General features: G+C 41.8%; 1 protein-coding gene across 1 annotated transcript; it reads left to right on the forward strand.

Moving 5' to 3' along the window:
- Positions 1 to 91: 91 nt before the first annotated feature.
- Positions 92 to 20352, forward strand: EFCAB9 (EF-hand calcium binding domain 9). The gene is made up of 6 exons (XM_078066873.1): positions 92 to 1047; positions 1284 to 1412; positions 10161 to 10329; positions 12650 to 12798; positions 14253 to 14429; positions 15662 to 20352. Exons 2-6 carry the CDS (start codon positions 1404 to 1406, stop codon positions 15845 to 15847), a joined length of 690 nt encoding a protein of 229 aa, XP_077922999.1. The 5' UTR covers positions 92 to 1047; positions 1284 to 1403; the 3' UTR covers positions 15848 to 20352.
- Positions 20353 to 20577: the final 225 nt, after the last annotated feature.

Here is a 20577-nt window from a genome sequence, read left to right on the forward strand (position 1 = left end):
CGGCTCCACCTGCCGCTCCCCGGCAGCACCCGGAGACCCCTTAATTGGCTGCGGGCGCTCCCCGGCTCCGCCCGTCGCCGCAGGGCACTCTGGAAACTGTAGTCCCCCGCGCGCCGCGCGTCCGCGAGCCACGGCAGGGCTTTAGGAGAGCTTAGGGCATCCCTCGGCGGCACCGGCCCGGGTCTGCGAGGCCGGCCGCGCCGCGTGGCTCGCTAAAGGTTTGTGGAGCGAGGGGGGAAGCAGACTGGCTTTCGCGAACGCCCACTGATAGTCGCCCAAAGGCCAAGGAGGTGAAGGGCTTTAATCACTGAATCTGCCCCGCCACTACCCCGCAAGCCTGCTTTGCTCGCGCCTACTTTTCAGGTAGGGGACGCCCGGCGGGCAAAGGCTCCAGCCAGCCCCCAGGCAGCACATCCTGCTGGAGGATCCCGTGCGGTTTCCTCGGCGTGGTGCTGCCTCCTAGTGCACGAAATGCTGCGCCCCTTGCGGCCGCCGCCAGTCCCCGGAGGCCGGGGCTTCCCGGCTCGTTTCCTGCTTCCCAGGGGCTCTCCCGCACCAGGATCCACAAACTGGCCAGCATGAGAGGGCCGGGAGAAAGAGCTCCTTGGGGACTTTTTAATCACATGCTTCATGATGGATCTTAAGATATGTTTGCATATTTAGTAAAAACTTTCGGTCTTAATTTCCCAATTTTAAAAACTGAGCTCATTACAGACAGGAGTGAAGTTTTCTTTGACCTGCATCGTCCTTGATCCTGGCTATTTGATTTGCTCCACTGCCCCTGTAGCAGCAACTGTTCACTGTCTATAGGACAATTATACTTTTATCTAAATCTACAAAGTGGTTCTGTGAAAATTGATAAAAAGGAAACCTCACTAAAGTGGAGTTCAGAGCTAAAAAGGGGAGTCGGGAGCACTTGATGTCAACTACAGGAAAATTGTCAATTGCAGACTCCAGCGTAAGAATACTCAACAGGAACATCATCAATTACAGGGCGCAACAGGGAAAGATGCACATTACAACTCCAGGGAGAAATCCACTACTCTGGTAACTCAGCCAATGGAAAACCATTATCACCCTGAACTCTTGCTTTTCTCCAGTACGGTTTCCTTCAAAACAATTCCTCCCAACTTCCTCCTTCTCCATAAAATAAAGTTCTTCTCCTTTGTTTGTTGGACTTGCCTATGGTTTTTCCTTGGCTTGCGTGTCCTGAATTGCAATTTTCTTTTATTCTCGTATAAACCCATTTTGCTGGTAAAATAACTGGCTGTTTTATTTTTTAGGTTACATTTCCAAGTACAGCATGCTGAGGGGTGCGCAGCCTGCAAAGGTTATTATGGTTACTCTACCTAATAATCAAATGGAATGTCAGCGAATGTCACACTCCAGGAATCGCCACCCCTATGGAGAATGTGAGTGTTGAGATGTTTTCAGCCCTTCCTGAGCAGTGTGCAAATTCAAAATGTTACAGAAGCCTGGGATGCTGGTGGTGGTCTGCACAAAGGGTGCCCCGAGTAAAGGCTGCCAAGAGGTTTGAAAGGTCCCACACCTTACTGAGCAATTAGAATTGTAGAGGGTCTTTATCACTAAAAGAAGGAAAACTCTCACTGAGTAAGCCCATGTTTAAACCTCCCCCAACTAACTGAAAGGCAGGTCTTTTCAATAGTTTCCGTCAGTATGACCAACTCGGTGAAGAGGTGGGGTAACAAAGGGAAAGGCTTTCCCACTGGGAGGTAGAGGCTGTGACTTCACAGAAACTGTAAGTCTGAGGGGACGGAGGTCAGAGCCTCAGCTCATCCCCAAGCCTGTGCCAAGCCACCCAGGGCTCTGTGACTGGCTCTGTGATCTCTCCAGAAAAAAATGAAACGAGAAACAAAAATGGAGAGGTTCACTCAAAAACATTGTTAAGTGGAAGAAGCCAGACACAAAAGACTACATATGATTTCACTGATATGAAATGTCTAGAAGAGACAAAAGACCACATATTTTATGATTCCATTTTTATGAAATATCTAGAAAAGGGAAATCCATATAGACAGAAAGTAAATTAATGGTTGCCTGGGGTGTAAAATGGGAATTAGCTGTGAATAGACATGAGGAATCTTACTAGGGTGATGAAAATGTTCTTTATATAGATATAGATTTATTTAATTATTAGAGAGAGCATGCAGGGGGTAGGGGCAGAGGGAGAGAGAAACCCAAGCCGATTCTGCGCTCAGCACAGAGTCATGGGGCTCCATCTCATGACCCTGAGCCAAAACTAAGAGTCAGAAGCTTAACCTACTGTGCCACCCAGGTGCCCTTGATGAAAATGTTCTAAAATTAGATTATGGTGATGATTTCACAACTCAGTAAATTTTCTGAAAATCACTGAATTATATACTTGAAATGGGTGAATTTTATGATATATAAACTATACTTCAATAAAGTTGTAAGAAATCAGAGAGGTTCAACAAATCTAAAGCTACATCTCAGAAATAGCTAGTAGACAACAAGACTGGTCAAAGAAAAAAAATTTAAAAGAGAGAAAGGAAAAATATGCACCAGAGACAATGAAAAGAGGGATATACTGTATTATAAAGATTTTTAAATCACAAAATGATATTTTAAACAAATTTACGTGAATACATTTTTTTTTTTTAAATTTTAAGTAATCTCTCCATCCAACATGGGGCTTAAACTCATGACCTCGAGATCAAGTCACATGCTGTATGACTGAATCAACCAGGCACCCCAATATGAATAAATTTTAATCTACATGAAATGGGTAATCATTTGCAAGAAAATATAAATGATATAAATAAATAATATATAAATGATGTATGGATACATAATTTTAATAAAAAACAAAAGCCTAAATAAACTAATAACCAATAAAGAAATCAATCAAGAATCAAAAGTCTGCTCCTACTGAAAGACATCAGGAATTCTACTTATTTTATGAGATGAGATTTACTGCAACTAGATAAAGATAGTAAAATAAAATTATACACTAATTTCACTTATGAATTAAAGAGAGAAAAATAAATAAAATACTAGCAAGAAGAAACCAGAGGTGAATAAAAAATCAGGACCAAGAAAGGTTTATTCAGGAATAAAAGAATGGTTTTACATCAGAAAAGCCATCAATGTAAGACATCGCATCGACAAAGGAAAGAAGAAAATCACAGTCACAATAGTCACAGAAAAAGCATTCTTAGGTTGGATTCCCCCAAAGGGAAGGATCAGGATTTGAGTGCAAGTACTTTATTTGGGAGGTGATGCCAGGAGGCACCAATAGGAAGTAGGAGGCATGAAACCAGTAAAGGATGCACTTTTGAGCTGATAACTGCCGAGGCCACCTGGGGCTAAATCCTCGTGGGGAATTCTGGGGATCAGGATACAACACACTTCAGAGTCAACCCACCTGAGAGGCAAGGAAATGGGAATTTTTCCTCCAAGTCCCATCTGTCCTTGGCCAAGGGCTGCTCCCTAAGGTAGCACTCCCAGCCTGCTCTGCTTGAGGGACAAGAAAACACCCCTAACTTGAGAGATGGCACAAGGCTTTATAGAGCTTCTACTAACAGTCCTTACATTTCTTATTTCTTTTCCTTTCCTATAGCATTTGCTAGAATCTCTAGCTATATGTTAAATAGCAACAGTGAAAATGGAAATTCTTGTCTTGGTCCAACATTTAATGGGAAAGGGTTTAAAGTTTCTCCTCTAGGTATGATGTTTATGAAAGGATGGTGGCAAAGAAGTTTCCTGATATTCCTAATTTGCTAATAACTGTTTATCATATCCTATCATATCATTGTTATATCATCTACTATAAAGTAGAACATCATAAAATATTTTTATGCATTTATCATATAAGTTAATCATAATATTAATCATATGATTTTTCTCCTCTAGCCTAAAAACATGGTGAATTTCACTGATTAAAATATTCTTGCATTCCTGGAAAGTAAATATTTTGCCTGGCAAATCTTACATTTAGGATTTTCATATCTATTCACAAGTCAAATGGGCCCATACTTTGTACTGTCTTTATCTGGTTTTAAAATCAAGATACTGTTAAAATAAAAAACAAATGCAGACCAGGCTTGAAAATTCCCCAAGCAGACAAAACCATTTTAGTCATACAAACAAAGCTTAATTTAGCTTATTTTGCAAGACTAACTTGACCTGGGTCATTTCTTGCATATGCCTCTTGAAATCACAAGCAAAACTTGAACTGTTTCCCAAGGTTGATATAAGGTAACCACTAACCAGTTCCTTATCATTTAAGAAAATTCTGATAACCAACCACTGTGAGAAATAGACAGTCACTGCTTTCTCACTATATAAACTGTTTTATAACAATATACCCCTGAGCCTCATTCCAGGTTTCGGTTTGAGTGTTCTTGGTCTGCAAAACGTCTTCTTGGTGTGTATACCATAAACTTTTCTAATCACTACATAAGTGATTTGTTGGTTTTACTACTATTATTTCTGAACTTTTTTTTTTAAGATTTTACTTTTGAGTAATCTCTACACCCAATGTGGAACTCGAACTCACAACCCCAAGATCAAGAGTTGCATGCTCCACCAATTGAGCCAGCCAGGTGCCCCTCCTGTCTCACTTTCTGATTGTAGTTGTTTTTTGTTTTTTTTTTTTAAGATTTTATTTATTTATTTGCCAGAGAGAGCACAAGCAGGGAGAGCATCAGGCAGAGGGAGAAGCAGGTTCCCTGCTGAGCAAGGCGCCAGACACAGGACTTGATCCCAAGACTCTAGGATCGTGACCTGAGCTGAAGGCAGACACTTAACCAACTGAGCCACCCAGGCATCCCTTGATTGCAGTTTCTTTTCTTTAATTTATTTTTTAAAAGATTTTATTTATTTATTTGAGAGAGAGAGAGCGAGCATGAGGGGGGGAGGGTCAGAGGGAGAAGCAGACTGCCTCCTGAGCAAGGAGCCTGATGTGGGACTTGATCCTGGGACTTCAGGATCATGACCTGAGCTGAAGGCAGTTGCTTAACCAACTGAGCCACCCAGGCACCCCTAATTGCAGTTTCTTATTGGGTTTAGATATTGCAAATGTCTTTCTGATTTATCATCCCTCTGTTAACTTTGCAAACAGTGTCTTCTGTTGAACAAAAATGCTTAATTCTGATTTAATAGAACTATTTTTGTTTTATTTTTGTAAGTTTTAAAAATCAACTCAATTACTTTGAGGTTTAATTTACGTTCAGTAAAAATGCACCCAGTGAAAGCATACAGTTCAGTGAGTTTTGACAAATGTAGATACCCATGTAACCATCACCATAGTCCAGGTATAGAACTTTTCCAACATCTGAGAAACTTACTTCTGCTTCTTCACAAGTCAATCCCCATTGACACTCCTCGCCCCAAGCAACCAGTCATCTGTTTTCTGCCACCATGTATTGGAATTGTCTTTCCTAATTTACCATATAAGTGGAATTATACAGTATGTGCTCTTTTATTTTTTGGTCAGGGACCATGACCTGAGCCGAAGGCAGATGCCTAACTGACTGAGCCACCCAGGTGCCCCAGTATGTGCTCTTTTAAATCTGGCTTCTTTTCATTCAGCATAATGTTTGTTGAGATTCATCATGTTGTTGCATATATTTGTGGTCCATTCTTTTGATTACTGAATAGTGTTCATTGTATGGATATACCATAATTTGAGATTCCATTCAGCTGTTAATGGACGTTTGAGATGTTTCCAGTCTTCAGTTATTAGTAATAAAGGTGCCATGAACATTTGTGTGTAAGTCTTTGCATAGACATACATTTTCATTTTTCTTGGGTGCCCCTAAGAGAGCAATTGCTGGATCCTATACTAAGTATATGATTAACTTTATAAGAAACTATCTAAGGGGTGCCTGGGTGGCTCAGTCGGTAAGTGTCTGCCTTCTGCTCAGGTCATGATCTCAGGGTCCCGGGATCGAGCCCCACGTTGGGCTCACTACTCAGTGGGAAGTCTGTTTCTCCTTCTGCCCCTCGCCCCACTCGTGCAAGCTCTCTCTCTCTCTCTCAAATAACTAAATAAATAAAATCTTTAAAAGAAAAAGAAACTATCCAAGTATTTTACACAGTGGTTGTTATCACTTTACATTCCCACAAGTGATAATTACTCCAAACACATTATCATCATTAATTCTAGCCATTCTTGTAAGTACATGCATACTGGCTTTTGCCCTGAAGACATTTGCCCAAATCCTAAACTACAGAGCTTAGGGAAGGCAAACACAAAATACAAGAGAAAGCCAATAGGCTCACAGGCTAAAAAGCTAAGCTGAGCCCAGATGTGGTCTCCAAATACAATTTTCCATGAAATGAGTCTATGGCTCCTTGGGGAAGTGCTTTCTAGATCTAAGACAGGAAGTGTCTGTCCTCACATCAATATCTCTGTCAAGGGTTGAAACAGAATAGAGAATGTATATAGATGGTAAATATGCACATGTAAAGATGCTCAATGTCGTCAGTCATCAGGGAAATGCATATAAAAACCACTGGATCAGTTTGGATAGTTTAGATTATGCTACAATAAAAACAAAACCCCCAATGTCTTGATAGTTTACAACAAAGATTGATTTCTTACTGTTTAGTAAGCTACAAAGAATGTCGCATCTATTTTAGAAAAAAAATGGATGATCTACAAAATTATAACTTTTCTTGAGAATCTCAGAGAACTGAGGTCCCAAGGCAACCAAGTGACCTGAGTTCCAAAAAGGACAGATAGGGCACAACACAGTTCACTTTGGCAGAATGTGGCTGAAAATGGCGGCCACCATACAAGTGGTGGAGAGAAAAGCAACTAAGGTTTTGGCAAAGGATTAAAGGCAAAATGTGGGCTACCATGTCGGTGTGGAATAGCTGGAGTTCCCAGGCACAAGAGGTGGTCCCACGCCCTCATAAGCTCCTTCCCACAGGTGAGAGAAATCGGGGGTAGGGCAGCAGACTGAAGAGTGCCACTTCTTGCCAAGGCAGGAGTAAAGGAGGTGGTTGATGGCCGCCAGGAGATGAATATAAGGCCTCAACTACTTCCCCGGGGAAGTAGCAAAACCAACTGCCTTCAAAGCAGAAGCTTTGTGCTGTTGGGAGAGGGGAACAAAACCCCTCCCTCCCAGGGCCCAGGTAAAGATCTCCTGCTCCTACCCTAGGACAAGGACGGGAAAGATCCTTCGTCTTTTTGTGTAGTTACTCAGGGACTTAGGCTGACAGAGCACCAGCATCTTGACTGTTACCAATTACCATGGCATTGGAAAAGAGAGTTCTGATATTCTGGGAGTTGTTACAATAGTTAGCAGCACTCACTCTAACTGCTACACTGGGAAAATGCCCTTAAATAGGACAAGTGTTCTTCTCCCTCCCCTCAGCACCAGTGGATCTTTCCCTTTGTGGCTCCTGGTGAGTTCTGAGGGCACCTGCACCTAAATTCCTCATATGACATTATTTTTAATGTTGTATACAGTTAATACTCATTTAGGTTTACTCACACATTTTCAATTTCTGGTGCTCTTCTTTCCTTCCTGAATTTCTGTATTTCTGTATGGGATTGTTTTTCTGTGCCTGAAGAATTCCCTTATGGGTGTTATTTTTCACAGTTTTTGTGTGTTTGGATTTAGTTTGCTAATGTTTTATTTAGAATTATTGCATTTATGTTCACGAGTGAGATTTGTAACTTGCCTTTCTTATACTGATCTTGCCATGTGTTGATATCAAGATTATGTTAGACACATAAAATGAGTTGGAGAGTTTCCTCTCTTTACGATTCTCTAGAAGAATAATAAAGCATGCTGTATACTTTTTTTTTTTTAAGTAAACTGTATGTCCAACGTGGGACTGGAACTCACAACCCTAAGATCAAGAATCATGCACTTTACCGACTGAGCCAGCCAGGCACCCTGCATGTTGTACATTTAAAACTTACATAATGTTGTATGTCAATTATATCTCAATAAAGCTGGAAAAAGAATTCTAAAATAACTAATTTAAAAAGTATATTGATTACAAATTGAAATGATAACATTTCAGACACAGGGTTAAATGTTATCAAAATTAATTTCACTTCGGTGCACCTGAGTGGCTCAGTCAGTTAAGCATCGTACTCTTGGTTTCAGCTCAGGTCATGATCTCGGGGTCATGAGATTTTGAGATCAAGCCACTCGATGGGCTCTGCGCTGGGCTCAGAGTCTGTTTGGGATTCTCTGCCTCTCCTCTGCCCCTCCCCTTGTGCATGTTCTCTAAACAAACAAATAGATAAAATCTTAAAAAATAATAATATTTTCACTTCTTTCTTTTCTTTTCTTTTTTCTTTAAGTAGGCTCCACTCTGTGGAGCCCAACCCCAGGCTTGAACTCATGACCCTGAGATCAAGACCTGAGCTGAAATCAAGAGTCCCACACTTAGCTGACTGATCACCCAGGTGCCCCCCTTTTTACTTTTTTTTTTAAATGTGGCTACTAGAAAATTTCAAATTACATATGTGACTCATATCTGTGGCTCACAGTGTATATTTATTGGACAGACCTAATTTAGCTTTTTTTTTTAAGATTTTATTTTCAAGTAATTTCTACACCCAGTGTGGGACCAAACCCACAATCCTAAGATTGAGAGTCACGCGCTCTGCCAGCTGAGCCAGCCAGGCACCCAGAGAGTTGTGTATGGTACTCTTACATGTATTTTAATCTCTTCCCTATCAGTAATTGTCTCCTTCCTCATTCTCAATTTTAAAAATCTTTCTCCTTATCACACTTGCCAAAAGTTTTATCTGTTTTTTATTGGTCTTTTCCTAAAACCTGCTTTCACACTAGATCTAACTACAAGTTTATAGAAAATATGGGAGACAGAGGGACGTGTTAACACATTGGAGATAAAATCTGCAAAAACCAGAATGTTTTCCTCTACATGACAATCTGGATTATTCAACAAATAAATTGCAAGAAAAAGAAAGATAGAAAGGACGAACCTGAAGATATTAAGAAACAGTCTAAATGTAACACTTAGATCTGTTTGGTTTCCTGACAAATAATCTATTAAAAATTTAAAGAAACAATCAGGGAGGGCACCTGGGTGGCTCAGTCATTAAGCGTCTGCCTTCAGCTCAGGTCATGATCCCAGGATCCTGGGATCGAGCCCCACATTGGCTCCCTGCTCCGTGGGAAGCCTGCTTCTCCCCCCCACTCCCCCTGCTTGTGTTCCCTCTCTCGCTGTGTCTCTCTCTGTCAAATAAATAAATAAAATCTTAAAAAAAAAAAAAAGAAACAATCAGGGAAATTTGAATGCTGAGTGAATATTTAATGACATTAAGGCATGATGTTGAGTTTTAGGTAAAGTATTGGTAGGTAATAATGTTAAAAAGGCTATTTTAGTACTTTTTCATATATTTTTTAATTTTTCTTGTTTTCTAATAAATGCATTTAGGTTATAAATACTTCTCTAAGAAGCAGTTTGGCCACATAGCACAGGTTTCATGTGTAAGGAGAGAGTGTTCTCACATTCGTTTCTTTCTTTTTTTTTTTTTTAAAGATTTTATTTATTTATTTGAGAGAGAGAGCATGAGCAGGGGGAAGAGACAGAGGGAGAGGGAGAAGCAGACTCCCCGGTGAGCAGGGAGCCCGACGCGGGACGCGATCCCAGGACCCTGAGACCACGACCTGAGCCGAAGGCAGACGCCCAACCGACTGAGCCACCCAGGCGCCCCTCACATTCATTTCTAAATGGTCTGTGAGTTCAGTTTAGAACTGGTTACATTTTAGTGGCAGGGGAATAATCAAGCTAACAAGAGACTTAAGACAACAAATCCTGATGGGGTGCCTAAGTGGCTCAGTTGGTTAAGCGTCTGACTCTTGATTTCAGCTCAGCTCAGGATCTCAGTGTCGTGAGATGGAGTCCCATATTGGGCCCTGTGCTCAGCGGGGAGTCTGCTTGAGATTCTCTCTCTCCCTCTGGCCTACCCCTGCTCATGCATGCTCTCTCTCTCAGTAAATTAAATTAAAAAAAAAAAAAAGATAATAGATCCTGACAGCAAGGCCAGAGGACTGGGAGGAAGCAATTTCAGTTTCTTACTGGCTACTTCCCATGATGTTGCTGCCTAGGGAGGCCTTTGCTACCAGAGCCTCTCTGTGTCCAACATTCTAGTTCCAAGGCAGAACTCTCTTCTGTTCCAGGTCGCCAGAGCCTTCGGCCTAATGAGCGCCACGATGAGACTGAAGCAAGGATCGTTTCTGTGGCATCTCTATCTGGACAAGCTGTATTGCCTGTTATCCGTGAGGAACGTGAAGGCCTTGCTGGAGTATTTTCACCTTCTTGACGTCCACCACAACAACACCTTGAACGGTCAGTGAGTTCAGCAGGGCTTCCTCTGAGTTGTTACCTGGCTTTTAACTAATGTGCAGGGAAACTCGCAGGACCAGAAACTGCCTTACTAACAAATATGTATTTTATCTTCTAAATGAAGCTAGAGAAATCGCGCAGTTGAGTGAGGAGGGGAAGGCCACTAGGCTCGGGGGGGGGGGGAGCCCTGGTGCCCTTTGGTGATTTGGAGAGTGTGTCATCATCCTCTTTAAGGGTCGTTTTCCTCATCCATAAATGAAGCTTCTCATAATAGAGCCCACCTCATGGTTGGGGTGGAAAAAAAAGATAATGAAATAAGATAATGTGTGGAAAATGGTTAACACAATGCCTGGCACATGGTAAGAACTTACTAAGTGTTTGTTATTATTATAATTATTCCTGGAGGCTGAGCCCCATTCAGGCATTAACCCTTGAAGACCCCCTAACAAGATTTCTCATCTGTCAAGTGGGAGGTTTGAATCAATGATCCGCAGGATCCCTTCTAATTTTTGGTACTTGAGAGTAACCAAAAAGTGTTGATCATCTTGACCCTGCCTTTGAATGCACAAACTAATGGAAGACCAATTAAAATACTTTAGGCTTTTTTGGGTTTGTTTTGTTTTGAAGGACTGGGTATAAATAAAGTATCCTATCCATTCATTGTGATCTGAAGGAAATTAAGTGTCATTTGTGAATAAGGTGTCTCTTCCATAAAGATTCTTTTTTAAAGATTTATTTATTTGAGAGAGAGAGAGAGAGAAAGAAGGAGAGAAGGAGCGGGGGGGGGGGGCAGAGGGAGAGGGAGAGAGAGAATCTCAAGCAGAATCCCTGCTGAGCATGGAGCCAGACGTGGGGCTTGAGTGGGGCTTGATCACAAGACCCTGAGATCACGACCGGAGCCAAAATCAAGAGTTGGACACTCAACCGACTGCGCTCCCCAAGCACCCCTTCCGTAAAGATTTTTAAGAGCCTTTGCAATCTTTACAAAATGGTAAAAGACACCTTTGTTTTCTCACAATTTCATGCCTCAGTTTTTCTCTTTGCATATAGATTCACACACAATGTCACCAAATCTTTGCAATAGCACAGACCTAGATAAGGCAACTGTAAGGGCACCCGGCTGTAAACAGAAAAGCTGGGACAAACCCAGGGCTTCCTGACTCCAAAGCCTACACTCATGGTCTCACCAGAATGTTTGCTGAGAAGTCTGGTCTCCCTAGTAACTAAATCACTCTGCGATGATGCAAAGCCTGAGAGGTAAAGTCATGCTCCTGTGTTATGGTCACCAAGGGACTGGGTAGTGCCATGAGAGAGTGAAGACACAGCCTTAAGTTTTGCCTTCAAGGAGGCAGTGACTTAAGGCTTTGGAAACTTGAGTGGGCCAGAACCAGCAGTATTTGCTAAGCAGCTACTAAGTCCCATACTGCAACATTTCTCAAGGAGCAACTACACAAAGGTCACTGTTATATATAATGTGTTGTTCCCACGTGTTCATAACTAGTGGGGCATAGGGAAGGAAAGACTGTGTCAGACGGACATCTGAATCCCAGCTCTGCCACTTCCAGTGGGGTCCACCAGCCAGCAGCAGCGATGTCCACAACATCGCAAGGAGCTCGTGAGAAATGTAGACTCAGTCTGACACCAGGTTTCATGAATCAGAATCTGTATTTTTACAAGATTCTCAAGTGAATGGTATGCCCATTACAGTCAGAGAAGCACTGAAATAGACCAGTTACTATCTGAGGCTTAGTATAAAAGGGTGTGATGCCACTTTCCCTGGAGGGGTGTCGGGGTTCAGTGAAACGCGGCAGCTAAAGCACCTAGCCCCTAAAGCGCTCCATGATTGCTCCTTTCCCCCATCGCCAAATGCATGTGCTTCACATAAGCATGAGGAATACTGATACTTTTATAGGAATGATTTTTAAATTTCTCCTGTTTTCATGATCTCAAGTGAAAGACCCAGGTGAGATTCAGCTTCTCCAAGAAAGTGTCCGAGGTCCCCAGTGAGAACTCAGCTCTTCCATGTCTGAGGAGTACTCCGTGCCTGTTATTGCTCAAGGACACACCTCTGTGTCGATAACCGAGCCCAACCCACAGTCTCATCCTCCACAGATCTGGGCCCAGGGCCTTGTCACACGGCTCCAGGGCAAGTAAGGTTTGAGGAATTGTGGAAGGGATGGTGACGAAGTGAGAGACCAAGTGTTACCATGGCTATTTCAGCTCAGCAAGCTTCTGGCACTGCTGCTGTTTATGTGGCCCCTGCTTGTTCGGCATCTGGAACGGTCTCAGAATAATCCATCTCTTCGCCTCCCCACCTTAACAGATGTGCTGTTCTATCACTTCCTTCACCACGTGACCAGCTGGAAACGGACACAGATCATGATTGTGTTTGACATGCTGGACTGGAACGCTATGGGCGAGATCGGTTTTGACCAGTTCTACATGTTGGTCTGCATCCTGCTAGCACAACAGGCGAGTAACAAGTCAGGATCTGGGGCAGAGGAGGCAGAGTGTGGCTGCCGCCACCATCCTGCTAAAGGTAGCCGTGAACTAAGACGGCATCAGAGTTGTCTTCCTTTCACTCAAAACAGGAAGGAAAGAAAATGGGGAGAGAACTACCTGTGGCTCCTAAACGGTCTGTCTATAACCTAGAAATTTGTAGGCCACCCAGCCTCACTCTCCCTGCTGCCCATCTTCAGCCCTCCCGCATCCTCTTTCTGTAGATCTCACCCCATTGCTTTCCTCCTTGGCATGCCCTTACTTGCCCTTCTTAAAGAGCCACCAGGAATCCCAAGTGCCTCCCTCTCTCAGTGATCACTTTTCTCAGAGAATTTTCTGAAGGGGATGGAGGATGGAGATGAGAAACTTTCTTCTTTGGGTTCCTACCTTACCCTATGCACACTTCCATTGTGTATTTGCGTACTTCCCACTTGGAAAGGAAACTTGTCTTCAGGATCTTATCACCTTACCATGATGTTTCACAAGTAGATTCTCACCAAATATAAGGAAATGTGTTCTAGTGACAAGGGTTCTGTCTAGCAGAATTGATCACAACAGGTGGCTTAAGTTCCCCTCAAATACAGATGCTGAAGCAGGACTTGATACATTAACCATAGAAGGCTTTCAACCCTGAGCTTCTAGGATTTTGCCTTTTGCTTTTAGCTCTCTAGGAAATGGATGTGAATATACTAGTCTTGATGCAGCCCAAGTTTATTTTTTTAATTTTTTTTCTTTAAAGATTTTATTTATTTATTTGACAGAGAGAGACACAGCGAGAGAGGGAACACAAGCAGGGGGAGTGGGAGAGGGAGAAGCAGGCTTCCCGCGGAGCAGGGAGCCCGATATGGGGTTCGATCCCAGGCCCTGGGATCATGACCTGAGCTGAAGGCAGATGCTTAACTACTGAGCCACCCAGGTGCCCAAACTAATTTTTTTTTTTCAAGATTTTTATCTATCCATTTGACAGAGAGAGAGCGCACAAGCAGAGGGAGAGGCAGAGGCAGAGGGAGAAGCAGGCTCCCTGCAGAGCAAGGAGCCCGATGTGGGGCTCGATCCCAGGACCCTGGGATCATTACCTGAGCCAAAGGCAGACGCTTAACCGACTGAGCCACCCAGGTGTCCCATGCAGCCCAAGTTTAGAAAGTAGCACCGGGGCGCCTGGGTGGCTCAGTTGGTTAAGCGACTGCCTTCAGCTCAGGTCATGATCCTGGAGTCCCGGGATCGAGTCCCGCATCGGGCTCCCTGCTGTCAGCAGGGAGTCTGCTTCTCCCTCTGACCCTCCCCCCTCATGCTCTCTCTCTCTATCTCATTCTCTCTCTCAAATAAATAAACAAAATCTTTAAAAAAAAATTAAAAAAATAAAAAATAAATAAAAAAAAGAAAGCACCAACAACACTGTTCCTTGTATGATGTATTTTTCTCAATAGAACCACTTGGAAGAGCAATTTATCTTCCGCCATTCCCGGCCTGTCTTTGAGCTGCTTGACCTGGAGGGGGAGCTGAGAATTGGTGCAGAGAACTTCCACATGTACAACTTTCTCTTCAATATTAAGAAACAGGACCTCAGAGAGCTCTACCATGACTTTGACATCACAGGTGACCGTGTAAGTGCAGATTCCTTAAGTGTGACCTGGCAGCCTCTCTGTCCAAAGGCAGAGATAATGTCCTACTCCCTACTGTAGACACGGGTGGGGAAAACCTGCTTGAGCATGTCATGGCACTGGGATCAGAAAAAACTGAAGAGATTTATAGGCCTGTGAAGACAGAGGACTAAGCGTTATATCATATAATATGGATGCAAAATTACAGAAGCTTAGAGAAGAAAATTTTGTTTAGAAGTTTAGAGAAGGAAATATATTAATATGGCAGGAGTTGACGTTGGGGGAAGGGTTTATAGATTTAAGTATAGAAAGGAGGAAAGTCTAGATGGGAACACATGAGAAAATCCTAAGAGAAAACAACTCTGGTGAAGACCCTGGATTCTGCCTATTTATTTATTAAGATTATTTATTTATTTATTTGAGAGAGAGAGAAACAGCATGAAAGGGGAGAGGGTCAGAGGGAGAAGCAGGCTCCCCGCTGAGCCGGGACCCCAATGTGGGACTCGATCCCAAGACTCCGGGATCGCAACCTGAGCCAAAGGCAGTCGCTCAACCAACTGAGCCACCCAGGCACCCTGGATTCTGCCTATTTAAAGAGGAAGTCGGGCGCCTGGGTGGCTCAGATGGTTGAGCGTCTGCCTTTGGCTCAGGTCATGATCCCAGCGTCCTGGGATCGAGTTCCGCATAAGGCTCCCTGCTCCTTGGGAGCCTGCTTCTCCCTCTGCCTCTCTCTCTCTCTCTCATGAATAAATAAAAATCTTTTTAAAAAAAAAAAAAAAGAGGAAGTCTATGGGGCACCTGGCTGGCTCAGGTGGTGGAGCACTAGGACTCTTAATCTCAGGGTTGTGAGTTCAAGCCCCACATTGGGCATAGAGCCTACTTAAAAAAAATTTTTTTAATTAAAAAAAAAAAAGAGGAAGTCTATGTTGGGGAAGCAAGTGGGAGCTAAGGTTGAAAAAGATGGATCATACTATGTAGAACCTCAGGTGCCAGCCTGAAGCGTCTAGAGCGGACGCAGCAGAAGTAAGAAAGTGACCCATGGTTGCTTTAGAGTCTACAATAGACCCTCTGTTCCCAGCTCCTAGACTACAATCAGACTATAATTATGTCCTAATTACTGAGCCTCTTCAAGTTTCCAAGTTTTTAAATGGGAAATGATTACAATCCTGCTGTCATCTGAAACAAAGTATCAAATCCTTCCTGAAATAATTTTTCTTTCTTTCCCCCAACAAAAGCGTCTTAATTACAAGGAATTTAAGCTGTTTACTATCTTCACCATGGACAAATACCAGGAGAGGCAGAAAGCAGAGAAACATAAAGATAAAGGGAAAAAGGATCTGCTCAAAAAGAAAAGGCTACATCACGTTAATGTGAGCCTCAAACAGTTTCTTGGAATAAATGTATCTGAAAGTAGACTATAAGTAATCACAACTGTTAACATGTCTAAAAATAAATTTAGAAAATCTAAGTGGATATTTTTACATTGGCTTTCACACATGAAAGGTTCAAGTAAGTGCTCTTCGATCAGCAGGTTCTTAACTTGAATAACTTACTGACCTCACGATAATATAATGTGAAGTAATCACTTTCTCTGTGGACATGTCTCAATTCTGCTGCTGCTTTTCAGATCAACGCTATTCATAAGTATATCCAAATAATTACAAACACTGTCTGGAGCTAAACAGCTGAAAGACAGTGATGCTTTCCCACTATTTGTCACTAGTGGTCTAACATGCTCAGAATCCTGTCTATTCTCTCAATCCTTAAGCTAAAATCACCTGTATGCAAGACACTGCAAACTGGCAAATGGTGAAGTGCCTCCACCTATAAGGGAAACAGACTTTTAGGGATATGGGAGCTGTGTTCTTCCTAGGACCTGAATTACAAAGTTAGGTGCTCAAGCAACTGTACAAATGTACTAGGGTAGAATAATTATTAATGCCCTTGTATAATTTCAATTTTGTGTAATTAATGCCTTGAATAATTTTCAAAGTTTATAGCATGGGACTTGTGAATCCTCCCTACCTGTCTGTACTGTGATAGTAATGGTGGTAACTACCACTGAGTAAGTGCTTGTGATGTGTTAGGCAGGTGCTTTAGATGCATGAAGTTATTTATACTCATAACCCTGTGAATCAAGTATTATCCAGAATTTACAGGTGAAGAAATTCAGGCCCAGAGAAATTAAGAACCTTTCCCAAAAATATATGGCATACCAGTGGTAGGACCATGATTCAAATTCAAGGTCAATTTGATTCCCAGGCTCAGAGCAAGTGATCTGAGTAACTCACTTCAGTTTTAGCAAATTCTGTTTAAGTAAGTTTCAAGCCAGTATTTTACTGGCTCAGAAATCCTTTCTGCATAATGCTGATTACCACATCTCCTTCTACCATAAACTTCTGAGGAACAAGTTTGGCAATTAAAGAGGTACAGCTCATTTACTATAAACCAAGAATTTCTTAAGGATCAGTTATGCAATATGACTGCCCATAAGGCATTCAGAGTTCCAGGGTTACCTAAAAACCAACAAAAATCATTGTCAATGTGCAACAGAAAAGAATGCTGCTTATCTAAGATTGTTGTTCATAAGTCAAACTTGTAAGAACAGAAATCATGTTCATTACTACGAACACTCTATATTGAAGATACAAAGCACCTCAGAACAGTGCTCCTCTCCTCTTATTTGGTGAAAAGTTTGCAGCTGTTCTCTAAGGAGAATACCCTCTGGCAAACAAGTGTGGACACTACTACACCTACACAGAGTACTGAACTGAGAGACTAGTATTCTCTGGCTGGAAGATGATAGTTGGAAATCCATCATCCTTTCAAAGGGCCTCGCCATTAAGCTTATCTTGGGATAGGTTTCTGCCTCTTTTCTGGAATCCTAGATGGCTTTTGCTGGCAGACACCCTAAGATCTACACATAGTTCTGGGAGGAGAAACTATAACAAGGTCTTAGAAAGGCTTCTCTTTCCCATTTTCCAAGGGCAACACTCCTGAAACATATAAAAAGTAACTATGGCATATATGTTTTTTACAGACACCGTCTCTAAAGCAATGAAGATACTGTACCTTTTATTGCTTCAGAATGGGGCAAGGGGGGAGAAGGGAAAGTCAAAGATAATAAGTAGCATAGGTTATAATTCTGACTAAATTTTAAACTAAACTTTAAAATAATTTATTCAATTCATTTATTTCAACTTAAAATGAACATCAAATGACTAAAGTTTTAGGAATGAGTTTCCCCTCCTCCCTGGAAATCATCAGGGTGACTATAAAAGGTATCGTGGTCCAACTATCAGATTTTTAAAAATCCTTTTAAGAGCATTTTCAGGGGCACCTGGCTGGCTCAGTCAGTTGAGCATCTGACTCTTGATTTTGGCTGGGGTCATGAGCTTCAGGTCCTGGGATTGAGCCCCCTGTCCTGTCAGGCTCCACGCTCAGTGGGGAGTATGCTTGAGGATTCTTTTTCCCTCCCTCTACCCTTCCCCCTGCTCTGCTCTCTCTCTAAAATAAATGGATTGAAAAAAAAAAAAGGAGCATTTTCATAAACTGGGCAGCTCTAGAATGGACTCAGGAAACTGAGCGTTTAGTTCGGATGGGCACAAACTGAAACTGTAAAAACTAAAATTCAATAGCATGTATAAAGTGACATTCTTTTGGGACTAGAAGTACAACAAAGAAAACAATGTCAATGTCTACGTCGGGACTTTTTTCCTCAATTACATTACAGGATTTAACGTTTTAAAAAATGTGTTTGTAGGTATGTGTGTAGATGTTTCAATTAAGTTTCATCATTTCAACAGTGAGTTAATCCACTGTGCTCTCAAGGTAGAGCTCAGTTAGACCAAGTACATTTAGGTGTTTTTTGGATGGTGGTAACACTCTATGGTATTACTATGTCATAGTTACATTAGAATGCCTTGGTCAGCAAAGCGCGCCCTTGTTCAGTGGCCGAAGCAATGGGCAGAGGGGCCGCACTTGCAGAGCAGGTGACTAGCAGGCTGGGCTGAAGAGAGCACTAGAGGTTCAGGCCAGCACCACAATCTATATCAGCTATAAAGAGGAAAGAATTTTAGAGGAAGCAAAGCAAAGTGAAATCATTTCTCTTCCACTAGTCCTTAGCTCTCATGTATTATCATCACTTGCCTCATGCCAAAGGCCAAAACTAGAAAAGGCCAAATCAACTCTGCTGACACCTGCCGAAATGGGCAGTTGCCCACATGAACAGCCCCCACAGAGCCAGAGAACAGAAATCACAGGAGACAGTTACTGCAAGGGAGGTTATCAGCCACACTTCTCTTTTCTTCTTTTCTGTAAGTCAAAATACTAAATCATAGCATATGAGAATTTGAGATGGACACAGGTGTATTTGCTAATTTGTTCAATTAATAAGAAAAGACCATTAAAAAAGTATAGTCTTAAAAGCCATCATAAAATAAGAGTGATTTTTCTACATCAATGGGAAAAAGACCAATGAAAATTATTCAAGAAGTAGTATCAGGAAAAGTGGGATTAGCTAACTACATACAAAAACAAAGGAATAATTAAATAAATAAGTCTGGGCTGCTATTCTTTCTTGCACCAAAATAACTCCAGACAATGAAGCCATAAAAGAAATACTAACAACATGAGAAAAAAATTTTATAATCTGAAATGGTAAAACTTTTTGAAGAAGAAAACCCTGAAGCCATAAAATACAAATCTGATCAATCCAACCAAGCAAAACTTAAAAATTTGCACATGGTAAATTACACAAAACCAAAAACAAATGGTAACACATGATAGAAAAATGACTAATTTCCTTAATACAGTATTCACAAATCAAGAGGATAAAGACCAAAGTGCCCCAGAAATATGAGCAGACAATTCACAGAAAAGAAAAAAAAAAAAAAGGCCTAAAATATACATTAAAATGCTAAACTACAAAGAAAATATATAAAGATAGACCACAGGACACAGATTTTCACTTAGATTGTCAAAGAACAAAATGTTGGTTAGGATGTATAAGAAAATAAGAGCAATCATATTGCTATAGTATTAAGTTGGTAAAATCTATTTGGAGGGCAATTGTGCATCTACTCTCTCAATGTGTATACTCATTGATCTAGCAATTCTCTCCTCAAGAGTGCATTCTACAGATGTACATAGACACAATGATGTAGCTATAGAAAAGGACATTTCCCGGCAGCATGGTTTACAGCAGCAAGATTCCAAGTAGCCAAACTGACCGAAGTGAAGTCTGAAATAACTGGTACTCCAGACAATGCAGGACTGGTGCAGCCGTAAAAGGAATTACGCAGATCCAAGATTCATCATTTTAAAGAGAAATCAAGGTGAATGGTGTATGTATTTATGGAAAACACAGGGTAGGGTGGGTGAATATACTCAATGTACACCAGAACAGTGCTTCTCACTGTGTGATTCTGTACACCGGCCACAGCAGCACCTGGAACTGCTCAGAAATCCAAATTACTGGGGCCCACTCAGACCTACTAATGTGGAACCCCTGGGAGAAAAGTCTAGCAATCTGTGTTTTCAGATGCCTTCTAGGTAATTTTGATGCATGCTCAAGTTGAGGAACTGCTGGGCTGGAGTATCTTTCTTTTTTTTTTTTTAAAGATTTTATTTTTATTTGACAGAGAGAGACACAGCGAGAGAGGGAACCCAAGCAGGGGGAGTGGGAGAGGGAGAAGCAGGCTTCCCGCTGAGCAGGGAGCCTGATGCGGGGCTCGATCCCAGGACCCTGGGATCATGACCTGAGCCGAAGGCAGACGCTAACAACTGAGCCACCCAGGCGCCCCTGTATCACCTATTTTAAATAAAAAATTATCAAAACCTGCCACTCTGATCCAAAATGGATAAGAAATGAGCTCAGTGTTTCTAGAAAAACTGAATTATGAGTTCTGATTTATGGCATGATCCTTAAGAGAAAAAAAAAATAGCCTACTTTAGACCAAGATTTCAATGCGGAAGATAAAGCATATCGAGAAATAACCATGTATGGTTTGGCACAGCAGAGCCTAAGTCTGGTGATAATGAACTTGTTATTTATTGAAGTAAGTTTTTAAAGAGAAGAAAAACCTTTTTAGAGGTTTTATTAGAATGAGGCAGATTACCTTTATGTAGAGCGTAACAATTAAAAACCCAG

Source organism: Halichoerus grypus, chromosome 2, assembly GCF_964656455.1.
Source record: "Halichoerus grypus chromosome 2, mHalGry1.hap1.1, whole genome shotgun sequence".
NCBI lineage: Eukaryota > Metazoa > Chordata > Mammalia > Carnivora > Phocidae > Halichoerus > Halichoerus grypus.

What these genes read in the sequence shown, in the direction of transcription:
- EFCAB9 (XM_078066873.1), top strand. An exon ending in CCACAACAACACCTTGAACG is followed by an intron (nt 10,330 to 12,649) that starts GTCAGTGAGTTC and finishes CCACCTTAACAG; the next exon opens with ATGTGCTGTTCTATCACTTC. An exon ending in TTGACATCACAGGTGACCGT is followed by an intron (nt 14,430 to 15,661) that starts GTAAGTGCAGAT and finishes CCCCAACAAAAG; the next exon opens with CGTCTTAATTACAAGGAATT.